Here is a 17500-nt window from a genome sequence, read left to right on the forward strand (position 1 = left end):
GGGGCAAGAGTACATAACCCCCCAGAGTGTGCAACTCCACTATGGGTGCTGTCCCGACAGAATTTCAAGTTGACGTCATTTTGATGATGCAATGCGCACTGTACACGGATTATCAGACGAATCCGGAACCTGTGGTTGACCGAAGCCGATCGATCCTGTACAAATTATTGCAAAGAAAAACGTGTGATGCGTTGACACCCGTACACATGTTGTAAATCACTGTACTGGTGCAAGGAGCATTGCATAATATTGCGTCATAAATAATGACGTCAACTTGAAATTCTGTCGGGACAGCAGGGTATGTGGGAGTTGCACACTCTGGGGGGTTATGTACTCTTGGTAGGGGCAAGAGTACAGTCATAACCTAGTTAGTACTAGTACAGTAGTAGTTATGTACTCTTCGTAGGGGCCCGGGGGGGGGGGGGGGCTCTCGTAAAAAAAGGTTATGTACACACAGCTAGCTACAGGCTACAGGTAGGGATATCAGCGAACGCACTGCGCAGCCCATCTGCGCAGGTCAGCCTGGCCCATCTACACGCGGCCGACAAGAAAACTCATGAACGCTTTCATTTTTTTGCAAAATAAATCGTGCGAAGAAGATGCACGGAATGGCTGAAAACTAGGCTAAGGAATAGTAGCATCCAGAGACTCTCAAACAAATTCATGGTTCATCGCTTCTGACAATGGCAGCGAAGACATCAGGGAGCTGATTGCAGCAACTCTCTACCAAGCGCGATGCTGGTTACTCACCAGGGCAGGGCGCTTCCATCGCGCAAGAAATGGCCGCGAGCGAGAAATGGAAGTCCGATTTTGGAACGATCCAACCAGGGAAATTCCTTGAAAATTGGCCTGAACACCTCTCATACTGGTGTTTCACGATGTGCAAACTTTCAGAGAAATCGACGGGGGAGAACGTGGTGAGTACGTGGGTCCTCGAGTATCGCGTATGATTTGAATGGTCGCGGGGACAGAAGAACAGTAATTTTACGACTCCCAGCGGTGCAAACAGACCGCGGCCATGTTTTCTCTGTCGGCCGCGATCACGTTCAAAAAATCGATGACGCAATGCATGCGCAGAGGCCTGCGCAGTGCGTTCGCTGACATCCCTACTACAGGGCCAGGGACTTGTAGTATTCGACTGCATGCATATGCGCATGCAGGGCAGGGAGACGATTCCCTCGTATCTCATCAACTACTACATGTGTGTGAGTCTGTGCATGTGACGCTGTGTACACACGACACACGTAGTGACGTACGTACACGTAGATACACGACGTCACACGTACACGTACACACACACATAATCATTGCACCAAAAATTAATATGATTGAAGATGACGTCATGCACTTTCGGCACATCTTTTTTACTCATCCCGATCGATCCCACATTTTGCGAAATAACTTTTGGCAAATTTTATTTTGGTCGACTCTGAACTTCGAAACCTCTGGATCGATCGACTTCTCTTCTGGTTGTTGGATATAGCAGATTTGATTCATCCCTTGAAATTATCCTCGCTGTTGGAGTAATTAGAGATGGGGAGCAATGAGGAGAAATTTGACGGGATGCTGATGCACATGGCACAGCAGCACCCTGGTGGAATAAAGGAGGTAATAATTGTTTTCCTTTTTCATGCTGGAACGTGTTACCAGTAACTTCAAGTCCATATCAGAAGGAATCGTCCTTCAGGAGAACAGCAATCCAGTCATTTTCTTTTCTTTCCCGCAATGTACCGCATAGCTTTTGGACACTTTCTTCGGATTCTTGCGAAGGAGGACAGATTTCTACACTGGAGCTGAGAAAAGCTTTTCCGAAAGGGTAAGACTAAGAGCATGTACAATTATGACGATTAAATTTGATAAATGGGACGTCTCTGGATTTCAAATCTTTTGCTGCAAATCGTCTTGGGAAGTTGGGAGGGAATACGGTAGGTGTCCTCTTGGGTCTAATAGATACCTGGTATTCAGTTTGCAGAGGTCGACAACCAGTGCACTATGCCGCGTCGAGTATTGCTTTGGCTCAGCCAATTCTGTTGTCTGCATGTAGCACGTCAGCACACGGGCAGCTTTCTGTTGTGACGGTGGGAGAGAATGAAGGGGCTATTCTATGGATGGGCCCAGAGTTTGCACAAACGTGGCTGGCAGGGTAGTGTAGCTTCTAGCGCTTTCAGCTGGGCGAGACCACGAACACGGGCACGTGACAACACAGAGCCAGCTGTTCTGTTGCCAACCACCTCATTGCGAATGCTGATTGTGCTCGTGTGTATTCTGATAGCCACTTCTCTATTTTGTCACGTGCCCGTGTTCGTGATCTCGCCCATCTGAAAGCGCTAGAAGCTACACTACCCAGCCAGCCACCTTTGTGTAAACAAAATAAAAATGTAATATCTCTCAAGTTGTTTACTGACACCCCTGACCCCACTAGTTAATGCAGCGTCCATTTGGGGCTTGTCTTTACACAGTGTGTGTTTTAGTTCCTCTTGTCTCACTTCTCGCCTTCTCTTTCTCTCTTTCCCCTTTTTCATATCTCCCCTTGTGCATATATTCTTCGCTAAATTTATCACCTAGCTGTAATGGTTACCACCCTTGTGATCTGATGCTACTTATCCTTATCTTTCATTGGTTCTGGTTGCTTGTAATTCATTTGAAGAGAATGCCTGAAAACTGGTTCAGGAATTTCGGAGTCCTTGTTGATGGTGGTGAATAGCTTTAGATTTGAAGTGTTTCCTGTCCCTGATAAGCTTCCTATCTCCAAGAAAGTTATTAAATCATAAATGAGTGAGTTTGCTTGAATTGTGTGAGGTCAGTTTTTAATTATAAGAGAATTGTACTAATCAACCCTGTCAATATCACTGTGTGCTTCTGTTTGTTCTAGGTTGTAATGGAAAGCTTCAGTGTGCACCAGAAACATGCCTTGGAGGTGAGTGCATTGTGGTATTCAATCAGTCGAGCTGTGTTCCTTCGGAGTCGTACTTTGTTGAGTCTTCGGAACTTGACGTTTGGAGACCTGAAGTGAAAAGAAAGCACTGCTACTTTTACTACAGGTACAATAATTAAACATGCTCAAGGTTCAACTACATGTACAAAACATACTGCAGGCTCAACTACATGTACCCCCTCTATTATCCCCATGGCTGGCTAGCACCCACATCACTTTTTCATTGGCTGGAGCCATGTGACTGTGAAAAAATAAATAATAAATAAAGAGAAAGGACCAATAAGTTACGAGTTATGACTAACAGTCCACCAATTGGTCCTTTCTCTTTACTTATAAGGCCATCATTTTTTATATGTATGTTTCGCGTCAGTTCAACTTCCAGAATCATATGCGAGAGGTGGAAAGAAATAAAAAGTTGCAAAATAAAAAAATAAAAAAAGGATTATCAGAGGTGTATAGCACTGTACATACTACATAGCCTATTGACTATTGTCAATGGCTCGTGCATGGTGTACATTCGAAAGAAAAATCGTACATCGAAGCACAAATCTGGGTTATCAGCAAGAGGAAATATTCACTTTGGACAGAGGAGGCAACCGTTGGTGCCCATTCTTCGCTGGATTATTGTACTCAGCCTTCAGCAGCGGTGCAAAGAGCTCCGAAACGACGCATCCTCTCAGCTTGAGGCGATCGATGCGGTCTGGTGTAAGCTCAAAGAATTCTGCTCGCAGATGCAGAACAAACGATCTATCAACGCTGGCCTCGAGGCCAAATCTGAATCCCAGCTTCGCCGTATGCAACCAGTCCACACTGATGACTCGCACGATCGTACACTCACTGTGCATGTTCGATTTTTTTATTTTTTTCAGAAAAAAATCAAAACGTATGCGTGCGGACAACGCGAAAAATAGATATAAAAAATTATGGCCTAATATTGGCTCAATGTCCGAGTTTAAATAAATAATAAAATATACACTGAATATGTTTGCGAACTTGTACTGTTTTTCTTGTGCTAATTGTGCAATATCCATATAGGAGAAAGCGAAGGAGGACGCTGCTGCTGAGGCTGCTGCAGCTGCAAAGAAGGTAACCTGGGAGTGGGTGATGTACTAGTAGTCTGTTGCATTAATGTGGTGAAACAAGGGTCCATGCTTACCTGGACAGGGTCAGTACATGCAGTCTCTTTATTTGCAGCGGTCGCTTTTGTGTGTGTGTGTGTTTTACTGCGGCTAGCTTGCTCCTTGCTGTACAGTTGCAGCCTTATCACACAAGTTATCAGACACGTTTCTTTCACCTTTGCTTTGATCTGCTTTTCAGAAGCGCACGGAGAGCCCTCCTGCACAGAAATCCAAAATCGTCGAGCTTGCAGATGGCGAGTTGGTAAGCCTTGTATTTCAATGTCCACAACAGTACATACATTCACGTATGGGCAGTCCGTGTACAAGCATACAATGAATCTTCTACATGTCATGGAGAAGATTCACTGGTGACAACGAGAATACTGGCCTGAGTGTCAGGACAACACTGTGCCATCGTGACTCGCCCTCGTCTAACTTGTGTGCAACGATTATTTCTGCTTGTTGATACAGCCAAGCGATGTTCCCGTCGTCAGCTCCCATGGGTCCACGACAAAGTCCACTTCATCTGATGTGAGTTGATTAGTGTACCCTCTTTCTTTTCTTTCACTTTCAGGAAATCTACAATGTAGTTCTAGATCCAGGCTGAATCTTTGGCCACCTTTTGGGTTTGTCTGTTTGAACTTATTGACTTGTGCTTGCTTCATACAATTGTTACAACTTGCTACTTGAGTGCACTGGAAGTTGTTTAGCACTACTAGTATTAGCTAACCAGCCATGGGTTTACAGCACCATGATACACACTCAGTACTCAATCAACCATGCCGAACTAATATCTCGAAGTATTGAAGCGTGTACTGTAATTGAGATTCTGGACAGTCCGTACCTTTCAATGTAAGGCTGGACGGGGCAGATAATAGCTTACATTGTAGTTTTCTTATCACCCGCAGTAGCCAGCAGTCATACAAGTTACAGCCCTGTTAACCCTTTACCGTTTTAGGTATTTGTACAGCATAAACCGACCGTCATTGTTCATGCCGTAACTTTTTTATTTTTCACTTTTATTATGTACAAAATGGGGTGATTCTGAAAGTAAAAACCCTCAGGAATGCGATGCAACAACTTTCAAGTCCAGAAAACGAACACAGATTTCACTATTTAGCACTAATAATTATTTGGATTTATCCCGATCGGGCAAACTGTTGCAATATGCAATAAATCAGATCCTTGCACTGGAGTGGCTCCCTCAGGTAAGTGGATACCAGGTTCGTTCTCTGGGTGGAATGTAGGAGTGTTACCAGTCACATCGGTGTCAGCATTGTCCCAAGTATTGCAAATATCGACTAGTGCAGGTTGCACCGCTGGCTGTACATAGTACCTGTGCACCACGACCTCTACCGTGACGATGGCCTATTCCACGGCCGAATCCTCTCTCTCTGCCACGTCCCCTTCCACCATTAGTGGCACTCATCTCAGCGACACTGTCATCGTCTGTGACATCCATGTCACTCTCACTGGCGCTGCTTTCACTCGCCATGTCATCGTCGCGGTCGTCGTCAGAATAAATATTTTCAACAGGATTGTCTGGCTCCACAAACTCATCTTCGCTGGATGAGGCAGCGACAGAGTCGTCAGGAAGGGTCTCCAAAAGCGAAAGAGCTTGCTCCGCGTCCATGGCTTGCACAGCAGGGCAGACAGTCGTGAGGCCAGCTCAAGCAAAAGTCGAAATAATCTGCAGGCAATACCAAAAGTCGCAGGGTACGCACTTTTCCCAAAGCGCATTTTTCAAGTCGCGATTTTCGCGATTTTTTGTATTGCATCACACAAAAAAATTGTCCGCACCCTCTGCGCGTACATCTTGGCTACCAGTAGGGAAAATCCCAGCTCTCTGCGGTGAACCAGTCCAGCGCTGTGCGCATAGAAGTCATCGACCGCGAGCGGTCGAAATTTGTACGTACAAACGGTAAAGGGTTAAAGACTGGTCTATGGTGCACGTGTTTGTTATGTGTAACCTTGACGTGCGTAAATGACTGGTTGTTTTGCAATCCTGGGTGGAGAAGTTGTCTGTTGCCATTTCCTGTACCATAGCTACTGCAAATGCCGTATATGTGCTTTATTGTTGCCTTTGCTTTTGAAAGGTACCCAGTGAGGCCACATCAAATGGAGATAGCGCTGGTCCTGCGACAGCAGCAGCGACGGCAGCTCCAGCAGGTGATGCTGAGGATAACGACCAAGAAGAGGAGGATGACCCCACGAAAGTGAAGCCGAACGCAGGCAATGGTGCTGACCTTGAGCACTACAGTTGGACTCAGGTACAACAAGTTTGTGCTAGCATGCATGACAGGCCTGATATCTTATGGGTTGCCGTGTTTTTTGATGCACATCTGTGAGGTTGTTTGATTCACCTTATGTTACCAGTTTCTATTGTAACCCTGTCCATGGTATCATGCCAGGCAATGCTTTCACTACTGGTACTGTGTTGGAACTTGCTGCGCTTAAACACGACTTTGTATGGACTGCTATACACATGTCAGAGTGCAAGTGTTTCTTTAGGATGCTACTGCTTGTGTATAATTATGATGTACTTGTAGGGCCGTGCTATACTGAGCGCTGTGACCTACTGCTTCCCGCGCATGTGGCCTAGTCAATTCAGAAGTGGCAGCTGGTTTCTTGTTTGGCATTTTTCCCTCTCTTGCTTCAATGCGTATTGGCTTACTCTTGTGCTCTCTTCCATCATAGACACTTGGCGATGTTGAGATTCGCATTCCATTGAAGGCTGACTTCAATGTTCGAGGCAAACATGTTGATGTTTCATTCAAGAAGAAGGCACTAAAGGCTGGACTCAAGGGCAAGGAGCCTATCATTGATTCCGAGCTTAGTCATTTGGTAAGGGCTGCTCTTGTACAGCTTTGCAGTGACTCTGCTGCATGGGTACGTGTTTGTTGAGTCTGTCAATGATTCGATCAGCTGCTCTCAATGTTCTCGATCTCCTCTGACTAGCCCTCTTTTTGTTTGCCTTTTTGTTTCTTGTATTTAGATTCAAGTTGCAGACTGCTTTTGGAATATAGAAGACGGTTCACACTTGGTCATTTCTCTTGAAAAGGTAAGGCACCGTTGCATGCCGAACAATGAGTTGGAACCGCTGTACATAATCATTGCGTACACTTGTAGTATGGTTTTCAGTGGTCTATGCCCGTCTTAACATAAACTTGCTAGCATAAGCGTTAATGAGGTGCTGTTTGCTTGTGGGCTGCTGTACATTCTAGGTGAACAAAATGGAGTGGTGGAGTCAAGTCGTGACTAGCGACCCTCAAGTGAACACCAAGAAGGTTCAGCCAGAGAATTCCAAGGTTTGTGGAGTTGTGTGTGTGTTTGCTCTCTTGTTTGCTACAGCATTGTATCCACCTACTAGTGCCTACATCACCTCCTTCTTGTACTATACCGAATGCTTCTCGGGTCATCTAATTTCAGATTTCAGCCGCCCCGCCTCCAATGAGGTGACTGCGGTACTGTTGCATCGCTTGTAGCCTTGCCTCTTCATATACAATACATGTCTAGTCAATGAACCACCCAGCATAGTTCTCCCTGTTTCATTGTTTTGTCCTCTCTTTGTTGTGTGTGTGTGCGCGTGTGTGTGTGTGTGTGGGAACACGTGTGTTGTGGCCACAGCTGTCAGATCTTGACGGGGAAACTCGCGGTATGGTTGAAAAGATGATGTACGACCAGAGACAGAAACAGGTTAGTGCAAAGACGGATAGCGTTCTGTGGTGCAGTGACTTATCAGAATGCTGGTGATATGATGGATTGGAATGGCAGTGGTTTGCTCCTCAAGATATGTTTTGTTCTCCTGGAAACTTGTGTGCATGTACATGTACAGTCAACTTCGCTAATAGCGACTGCGGATATAACGACAATTCGCGAACAACGACAGAATTCCCATGCCCAGAGCAAAGTCCCATCCAACTGTAATATCTAATGAGACTTCGGGTATAACGACACTTCGCGAATAAGGACACTTTTCTGATGCCCCGCCGATTGTCGTTATAAACGAAGTTGACTGTAGCTATTGTTACTGTCAGTTTGATTCAATCTCTTTTGGCCCACCTCTTGTACTGTGTCAGAGTAAGCTGCGTACCTGAAAACTTGATTTATCGTTCCTGCTGACTTGTTACTTATAGATGGGCAAACCAACATCAGATGAGCAGAAGAAACAAGACATGCTACAACAGTAAGTTACATGTGTGTGTGCTGTGAAAGCATGCTGGCTGTGCTGCTGTAACTGTTATACCGGAGCCCGGTTATGACCATCCCAGAGCTTGAAAATCCCACACTGGACCGTGCCATGAGAATTGTATTTTGGTTGGGGGCTTGTATACTCTTGATAGCATCATGCAGCTTCATCCTCGCAATGCAGAAAATCAGAATGCCCGCAGTTTCCTTGTGGTTTGAAATATACCCGGTCTGCAGTACTTTGGAACTGAAAACAGTAAACTGTCCTATGCTTTACACTTGACATGCCGGACTGATACAACAGATTATGTAGCTTCATGTTGACTGTCTATTTCTCAACTGTTTCTTTCTCTTTTGTTCAGATTTATGCAGCAGCATCCTGAAATGGACTTCTCCAAGGCTAAGATTTCATAACAGTCCTCTAGAAATCATTTTAACTAACATGAAATCTATTTTTATCAGTTCCGGTCTTCGCAACGTGAGGCTATTCATGAAACTAGGCAGCCAGGAAGACGGCTCTTCCGTTTGTTTTGAGGAGACTTCCAACGGCCACTGCATGCAACAGCTGTGTTCCATGTACCCGCTCTGACTTTATTGCGCATTGGCTGGCTTTCTAAGTCCTGCTCAAGTTGAAACCTTGATGAGCTGACACTTCCTTCGTATCATACACAACTTCAGCTCGGTTCTCTTCAGGTACTGTTTCCAGGTACTGTTGAGTTAAGGTGCGCTTTGGTTTTGTTGTTTCATCATCAAGTCCTGGATTCTCTTCTCTTCTTTTTTGCGCTTTGTGCTTAACTATTGGTGTAGACTCGGATGTGCGCAGTAACAAAGTAATGTTGCGTGTATGTGTGCGTGTGGTGCGTCTGTGTGCCTGGGTATGTGTACGTGTGTGACTGCCTCTGTGTAGCCGTGTATGGGCATGCATGCATGCGCGGCTGTCTGTCACACTGTTACTACATAAGCTGCAGATGTAGGTGTGATGTACGCAGACAAGCTCTTGCCGCTCTTCTTGGGCAGGCGTTTCACACACAACCTCGTGTTTCAGTTGTGTCTATCGGTTCCTGTGCAATAGGCCATTCCCAAGACGTGCAAACTCACTTTTATCGTACCGTTTCCAAGGATATTTACTCGCGTACGATACACTTGGACACACACGTGCAACTGATTTTTGAACTTGGCCAGGGCCTTTGTGCTCACGATTATACTTTGCACGCCAACAAAAGTGTCGGTTGTTGAAAATGCGTACTGCAAATGCAGTGCTTGAACAAAGGAATTTTTTTTAATTTCCTGGCATTTTCAGGAGGCCACTCAGGATACATTGACGCATGCAAAGTTTGCCCAGCACCGTGTGAACTTTGTCACGGCTTGCCGGTGTTATCTTGGTCACACACGTGCAAGTGTTTGCACGTCATGTGAATGGCCTATAACTTTTTGTTTTGCATTTTCTGACAGCCAACGAGTGTACCAATATGACAAGCACTCCATCGGCAGTTGGATACCTACCGTGACTGCACCGTGTACGGTAGACTACTGTCCAAGTGACTACAGTATCTCCCAATATCTGACTATCTGTCCTCCTGAAAACGCCTCGTAGAGATAAAGAGATGGCGAGAGAGTCGGAGAGGGGGGGGGGGGGGGACCAAAACTGGCACAAGGGCTTTGTGTGGTCATACACCATCATGAGTATTCCAAGAGCTCGATCACTGACACTGTACTTTTTGTACATTGTAATCATGTATCACTTCCCTGGCCCGGGAGTTTATTTACTCACCCTTGCGGTACCCTTCCACCCCACCCTGGGGGGTATTGGCTCTTGGTAGTATCAAGAGTGAGGTTTTGTGTAAAATTTTATTTTTCGGCTATCACATTTCGTTCTTACTTTTTAGACGGGATCGACGTCCATGACGGTTTGGAAAACAATTTTATAAATTTTCTATAGGGAAAGGACCCAGGACTAGACTACAATAACTTTTTTAGAAAGCTGCCATAAAGCAGTTTTTATTGCTATATTAATACCAAGAGTATAATTATAACCAAATGGGGGGGGGGGGTTATATACTCTTGTCAGTCTTGATAATACTGTATAGTAAATGAGTACTTGACAAGTACTTAGTTGTACCAGGGTCCAGGGAGTACATTCTTCACACATGTTCCGCCAAACCAGCAGCAGGAACGGAAGTACGAGAAATAATCCGAAATACCGACGCCGCGACGGTACGATCGACTCGTAGATCTAGCGCGCTAAGTAAAATTAATTTTAGTTACCTGGCCTGGTCTAGTAGTAGTAGTAGTACGAGTCTGGGCCCGGCTAAAAGTAACGGCGGTTGCCGTGACACCGAAATATGGCGTCCTTGTAGCTTCCCCCACTCGACCCGGCCGTAGATCTACGTCCGGCTGCCCAGCCTGCTGACTCTGCTGAGTAGATCTACGTCGAGTGCAGTGTTGTACAAAGAATCTGTGAATTCTCATGTGCAGCCTGTTCACAGTGGTTCATGTTCATCATGATTTGAGTTTGAAGTGACGTGTGTTTGATGAAGTAAAGGACAACGACAGTCGTCAAAATTTATTGAAAATTTCTACATTGTAGTATGTTGAATTTGTTTTTGAGCTAAGGTACATAAACTAATCTCAAATACAGTGCAAGGCAGTCTAAGTAGAAGCTAGACGCATTCAGTTAGTCTGGTTGTCGCCTGGAGAGAAATAGGAGCAATGGCACGTCGGTGCCTTCCGTATTGCGGACTCATTTTACTTCTTGGTGAGTTTGAAAACATACTCATTACCACCCAAGTCTCATTCTAGGCAACCCACTAGTTCACAATGTGTTCAACGGGAAACGACCAGGGTGTGGCACGGGTTTTCGTGCTGACTGCTTTTTGTGCTCATAAAGTATAAGGTACATTGTACTATGGTGACAGCGCTTCATTGATATGCAAGTGTGCGTGTTTGTATCCGTGTGTGTGTGTGTGTGTGTGTGTGTGTGTGTGTGTGTGTGCCCGTCCGTGTGTGTATGTGTGTGTGTCATGGGCGTGCCAGTGTTTGTTTTTCTCGCAACCACAACAAAATAAGCTCACAAGAGTCATCGTTAACCACCACACAAAAAAACTGCGCTCTCCAGCCGACCTCGATACGTTGCCAAGAGGTTGGCTGGAGAGCGCAGTTATTGTATGGTGGTTCATGATGTACAGGGTCAAATGCATAATGTTGCTGCTTACCCTTTATTTTATTCACAAGATTCGTTTAAAATTTTAAATGATAGCAGGAGTGCATAACTTCCCAGAGTGTGCAACGCCTCGTTAATTAACTTCCGCCACGACTCGCTTCTGAATAGCTTCATGGTTGTGATACTGTATATTGCACCGGACTGCACACTAAACTGCGCTGCTTGCGCATGCGGTCAACCTCCCGTCCCGAATGCATACTTGCAGTTGGTTATCATGAAAAATTACGTGAAGCTAAAAGTGAGCCACGAGAGGTACCCGTTGACAGCTACACACACCGGGGAGTTCTGTACTCTTGATGGCAGTGATTAGAGAGGTGTAGCAACTCATCAAACTGAATGTTCTCATCCCAAGTCCAGCTATGATGACGGGGGATTGTCATGATTGTTGTACGAGTTCATCCCCTGTTACACTGTTTACAAATTGCCAATCCTCACGATTACTGCCTTTGTTGTGCTTCCGCTCGAGCGCGTATGTGTGCGTGTGTGTACGTGTGTGTTTGTATACGTGTGTGTACGTGTGTATTGGTATATGTACTGTAGGTATCATCGCCAGTAGCAGTGGCTCTAATCAGGTAGGGCGAGCTGGACATGCACACAACGCATGATAACAACTGTTGTTCATATGCCGAGGGTTGCAGCATGACAATACAGTCAACTAGTAGTGAAGATGCCGCAGAATCCCGCAGATAAGCCCATGCTTGCGCATAAGCCCAGGCCAAGTTCGAACATCGCGAGGCTTCGTTGTACAAGCCCATGGGCCGAGCAAGCTAGATCGTATCATGCACGTAGTACATGTAGGTTTTTTTGTACATTTCAACACAATCATCGGTTGTTTTTGTTTGCACAGTGGTTTTCAGCAATGTACTTCTCACTTCCTTGGTACTTTTTCAATAGCACAATTTGGCTTCGGTGTATAAGCCCATGCCCGCGTATAAGCCCACGTTCTTGTATAAGCCTACCGAAATGTCCTTGTGAAACAGATAAGCCCCATGGGCTTATCCGCGGGATTCTACGGTATACATATTAAACATGAAGTAGCAGTTTCTAGTACGGGATGATATGACCCAATGTGATACATGTACAGTGTACTGTATTTGGCATAACTGATGCCAGTCCCACTAGTACTACAGTCAAATCTGCCGTTAGCGACCTCTGCTGTAGGCGACCATCTACCGTTAGCGACCGATTTTCCGTGCACCGACGGTTTCACATACAAATTGATCTGTCCAGAGCGACCATCTGCTGTGCGCGACCAGCGACCGCGATTTCATGCACGGTGGCTGCATTCAAATCTGCTGTAAGCGACCGCGACCCACGTTCAGTCAGGTGCGAAACTGTACTTGGCAGTGTGCTGTCAACTGCAAGGTGTGAAAATGCGCTGTCTTGCAAGTGCGCCCCTATATTCTATTGAATATCCAATAAAATGATATCAAAAATCACATTATTCTCGTCGATTTGAGTACATGGAAGCATAATTATATGCATGCCCGGTATGCCGGATTTACCATACATCTCCCGTAAGAGACCATCTGCCGTAAGAGACCGCTTTTTCTTGCACCAAGGGGCGGTCGCTTACGACAGATTTGACTGTAGTAGTATTCAGATCTTGTTCGCTATCGTTGCTATAACAGAAAATCTGTGGATGAACATCCAGTGCATTTGCAGATTTGCGTGCTTCTCTTGCGACGGGCGTATACATGGTACAGTCTGTATCGGCTATAGCGTACCCTTTTGATTTCCGTGATTTTATCACTATAACCGATGCATCACTATATGAGATACGATCGATTTTTTTCGATCGACACATGAAAGGCAGGGAAATACTTCCAGCATGGCGTTTTGACAAATGAGCATGCTGCATAGTTGACAGTGCCCGCATTTCCATAAAAAATTCTGTTATGTACATGTACATGTGTCACTATCAAAATAAGCAACGTGAAGAACGTGAAGAAAGTAAAAAAAATAGGGCCTTTGATATTAACATGTATTTTAAAGTTATCACTATAGCCGATAATAATGCAGTGTGTTATGCATGTTTTGATTCTTTGTTGCCATCATAATATCCGATATATCAATACATCCGATAATATTGGTTATAGTGATATTTGTACTGGATAAAATACGTTTTGCTTTTGATATTTCGTACCAATATCACTGTAGCCGATATATTCTTATATCCGGTCACTCTATAGCCGATACAGACTGTACATGGTAAATGGTACATGGTAGTAGTAGCCACTGGCCAGTGAGCGGCTGTGTCTGGTGGTGTGCATTTTCAGTGTGCCTATCGTCAGTAGGCTACTATTCTGGAATGATTAGATCAGTCCTTAGCAAATTGATGCATGTCTGGGTGTTGCTGCTGCTGCTGCTGCTCTTGTTGTTGTTGTTGTTGTTGTTGTTGTTGTTGTTGTTGTTGTTGTTGTTGTTGTTGTTGTTGTTGTTGTTGTTGTTGTTGTTGTTGTTGTTGTTGTTGTTGTTGTTGTTGTTGTTGTTGTGTATCTATGTGTATGGGTGTGTGTGTGTTTGTGGTGGTGGTGGTGTGTGTGTGTGTGTATGTACACCCGTGTATGTGCATGCATGCGCGTGTGCATCTAGGTGCCATTACCGGATGAGACGGAAGCCACTGAACACTTGGCTGCCGCCGAGGAGCCAGTCGAGGACACATCCACCTCTGCACAAAGCGACACGACTGACGAAGTAGTTGAACAGCTAGTGCTAGAAGGAATGCAAAGGCAAGCTGAAGAGCAGCGGGAAGAGGAAAGAAGGCAGGTGAAAGAGGCAGAGGACACTAAACGACAACTCCAGGAGGAACAGAGACAGAAGCAAGAGGAGCAGCAGCAAAGTCTCGAAACCTTGAGGCGGCAACAAGCACAACGACAGAAGCAGCAACTCAGTGAAGAAAATGCGCGTCTCAAGGAGGCCCAGAAACAGAAACAATTAGAGAAGGAGCGCCTCATGTTGCAACAGAAACAGGATGAGCAACGAGAGGAGAGGCTGCTAGAAGAGAACGCACGTCCTCAGGAGCAGGTAGACGAGAAGGCTCGCTTGGCCGAGCAGAGCAGCAAGCAGGAATACCTGCAGGCACAACAAGACGCTCAAGACGAGCAGTACCAGGAGACCAGCTCTACTGCTGGAAGTCAGTTTGAAAATGAACCAGTGGATAGAGCGGAGCACACACTGCCTGGCAGCGGTGACACATCACCGTATTCCACTTCAGATGATTTACTGTCTCCAGACACCTATTCAGAGCCGGAGCAGGAGACTGCTGATGCCGCCACCTCGAGTAGAAAACAGGCTGATGCCGTGCCTGAAGTATGGCCTGAGTCAACTGCTCCGCCCGAAGTGCCAGAAGCAGGTAAGTGTAAACTCATGACTAGGTGTAGCTACTAGCTAGTGACTGTCTATCCAATGGTGTCGCTGATGTAGCATTTTGGTGATCAAGGTCTGTTCACTATACTACCATAGGAACAGGAGATGGAGAGAGAGAGAGAGACAGACAGACAGACAGACAGACAGACAGACAGACAGACAGACAGACAGACAGGCAGACAGACAGGCAGACAGACAGAGAGACAGACAGAGAGAGAAAGTGAAAGAGACAGAGAGAGAGACAGAGAGAGAGGGGGGGGGGGGGGTTGTCTAATCTACTTTCTGCATGGTGCGTCGCTGTCTACTGCGCACAATGAAATCAAATTGTAGGTTTTACATACTCTATCTAATGGTCTGTGGACATGTGGCATGTTTTGTTTTCCTTTTTTTGATCCAGCTGCAGAGGTATTTGAAGCTGGTGAAGCACTAGTCAATGGCAGCAATCCATCACATGCCAGGTTTGTGCATGTGCATACGTCCATAGTGCACTGTCTGCACGTACACAGATGTAGCTCCCTGTTTGTTTCCATGGGCTCTCAAGTCTTGACCATCGTGAACGTGCATGGACAAAATTAGCGCTGCATTTGGCACTCACAGTGGCTACACGTTCTCCCTTAGCACAGAGTGTGTGTGTGTGGGGGGGGGGGGGGGGGAGGGAGGCATGTCATAGCTGGGCATACAAGTTTGAAGTATGAACGTGTTGCTTGTGCTACTTCAGTAGTTGAGTACACACACACATGTATACAGCAGTTACAGATGACATCATTGCTTGGCCAGGCATGTCTGGGGGCTAGTTAGGATTAGTAAGACCCGTGTGCATTTAGGTCCTGTTGCACGTGCGTGTGTGTGTGTGTGTGTGTGTGTGGCGGAGTATGTGGTGTGATGTGTGTGCGGGAAAATAAATTTAAAAAAGACCAAAAAGTAGGGATTCACTGGCCAGAATAAGCCACTTCATAGCTGTGTGGTGTAGACCAGGCTGAATAGTGGCGGCCAATTCTTCAGCCTTGCAAGCTGTTGAATGGTGCAATCCCAGCACAAGTTGCTATGGCTTCTGCTGTAGCATCGCTATCATCGCCTCCGGCGATGGGCGTCCAATGGTCCAATGGTGTGTGTGTGTGTGTGTGTGTGTGTGTGTGTGTGTGTGTGTGTGTGTGCACCGTGTGTGTGTGTGTGTGTGTGTGTGTGTGTGTGTGTGTGTGTGTGTGTGTGTGTGTGCATGTTCTCATGTTCTCATGTTCTCTTTCCTTGTGTTTCCAGAGCGTATGAAAAGTTTGTCGAAGCGGCCGACATGGGTAATATCAAGGCACGAGAGTATGTGGCCATAGCTCACTTGGTAAGGCCACATAGTCAGGCGTTTGCTCGTATTCCTAATATTGTTAACCTGGAAACGTTTGCGAGTAGATTGGAACTCCACAGGAGCTTCCCGGTTTTCAATAAATGGCAAGCCTTCTAGGTTGGAAGGCTGTCGGCTTGCACATTCAGGATGTGCTAGGCAGTTGAATGATGCCTTAGTACTTTGGTGTCACTTTTGTACCAAACTTGTTTCACAAATTGACTTGTGATTGTTGTGTAGTGGAGCATTAGTCATGCCTGATTGTCTCTCTATCTTCTTTTAGACTTTTTTGTGAACCTGTACTACTAGGTATCTTTTGTAAAGCGAAGTCTTTGAGAAGCCGGGCTGCTCCTGAAGCCCAAGAGAGCTGTTTTTGTCCGGATCTGCATTGTTTCTAGTGATATTGCGTACTGGCTTGTTTCCTCTTCCCGACTTGTGCTGTCTGTCTTGTTCATCCGATTTGCAGCTTGGTGATCACCTGGTCCGGGACTGGTCCAAGGCATATGACATGCTATCAGCACTGGCTAAGGACCATGGCTCATCCAAGGCACACTTTGTAGGTTGCTACTCTCTGCTTCCTTTACAATGTACCATAATTAATGGTAATATAGTGGTATGGCGAAATGTCTTTCGTTGAAGTGACACTGTTCAAGTCATCCCCGATTCTCCGCAGCCTTCGGGTGTCCATGGGGCAGGTTGCCCTCCGCTATGCCAGTGAAACCTTATGACAGCTAGCTAGCTCTCCAGACTGAGTGCTGCCGCATCTAAACGTTTTGTTCTTTTCGTGCCTCTGCTTTTGCCTTTCCACGTTGCCAGTACCTGGGAATCATGTATGCCTTCGGTCTGCATGTCAACGCCAGTCAGTCCAGGGTAAGACGGAACATTGCAACAGCCTCCCTGTGCCTGCCTTGTTGTACATTTCTGTTTGCTTTTCTTGTTGTGAAGTGACTGCATGTGCTGTGAGGTGACTGTCTTGTGTTACAAATGATGTTTTGTATTTTTGTTTGTATTGTCTCTCTGAAGTACACCGGTGTGTCCTTGCTAATGGTCTTGACACACGTGTATGCGGGTTCATGCTCGGATCTCCGTCCGCACTGCTATTCACACTTCTGCTATCAACCAAGCCTCAGACCAACTCTTGATACTCTCTGCTTGTCTTTTGTCTTGGTCGTCTTTTCCCACGTTGCACTTGTCCTTGTGTTGAATCAGGCTCTGGTGTATTATACATTCTCGACCATGGGAAGGGAACCTCTTTCCAAGATGGCCATGGTAAGTGTCAATTGTCTGTTTGTTCGTGAATTTGAACCTCCATGCGTCTGTGTGTAGTATAATACACA

General features: G+C 45.8%; 2 protein-coding genes across 3 annotated transcripts in view; both read left to right on the forward strand.

Moving 5' to 3' along the window:
• The first annotated feature begins 1403 nt into the window (after window positions 1–1403).
• LOC135830546 (nuclear migration protein nudC-like) lies at window positions 1404–9055 on the forward strand. Of its 2 annotated transcripts, XM_065342791.1 has the most exons (13): window positions 1404–1608; window positions 1739–1816; window positions 2873–2917; window positions 3971–4021; window positions 4253–4315; window positions 4525–4584; window positions 6150–6323; window positions 6751–6897; window positions 7049–7114; window positions 7278–7361; window positions 7681–7749; window positions 8190–8239; window positions 8604–9055. In XM_065342791.1, exons 1-13 carry the CDS (start codon window positions 1534–1536, stop codon window positions 8653–8655), a joined length of 1014 nt encoding a protein of 337 aa, XP_065198863.1. In that variant the 5' UTR covers window positions 1404–1533; the 3' UTR covers window positions 8656–9055. The 2 variants fall into 2 exon arrangements, with proteins under 2 accessions (XP_065198863.1, XP_065198869.1); XM_065342797.1 differs by lacking the exons at window positions 1404–1608; window positions 1739–1816 and adding an exon at window positions 2635–2775.
• Window positions 9056–10721: 1666 nt separating this feature from the next.
• The window catches only part of LOC135830564 (protein sel-1 homolog 1-like), a gene marked incomplete at its 3' end in the record, with an annotated part of 13794 nt that continues 7015 nt past the window's right edge, over window positions 10722–17500 (forward strand). The window contains 8 exon segments of the mRNA XM_065342808.1: window positions 10722–10996; window positions 12002–12033; window positions 14057–14816; window positions 15228–15288; window positions 16088–16163; window positions 16630–16719; window positions 16980–17033; window positions 17373–17432. Coding sequence (XP_065198880.1) covers window positions 10951–10996; window positions 12002–12033; window positions 14057–14816; window positions 15228–15288; window positions 16088–16163; window positions 16630–16719; window positions 16980–17033; window positions 17373–17432 — 1179 coding nt within the window.

The sequence above is a fragment of the Sycon ciliatum genome, chromosome 1 (genome assembly GCF_964019385.1).
Source record: "Sycon ciliatum chromosome 1, ocSycCili1.1, whole genome shotgun sequence".
Lineage (NCBI taxonomy): Eukaryota > Metazoa > Porifera > Calcarea > Leucosolenida > Sycettidae > Sycon > Sycon ciliatum.

Excerpts from the sequence above, each read along its gene's own strand:
- LOC135830546 (XM_065342791.1), top strand. The coding sequence starts at position 1,534 with ATGGGGAGCAATGAGGAGAAATTTGACGGGATGCTGATGCACATGGCA. Across the intron at positions 4,022-4,252 it reads CTGCTGCAGCTGCAAAGAAG|AAGCGCACGGAGAGCCCTCC; the intron begins GTAACCTGGGAG and ends TCTGCTTTTCAG. Across the intron at positions 8,240-8,603 it reads AAACAAGACATGCTACAACA|ATTTATGCAGCAGCATCCTG; the intron begins GTAAGTTACATG and ends TCTTTTGTTCAG.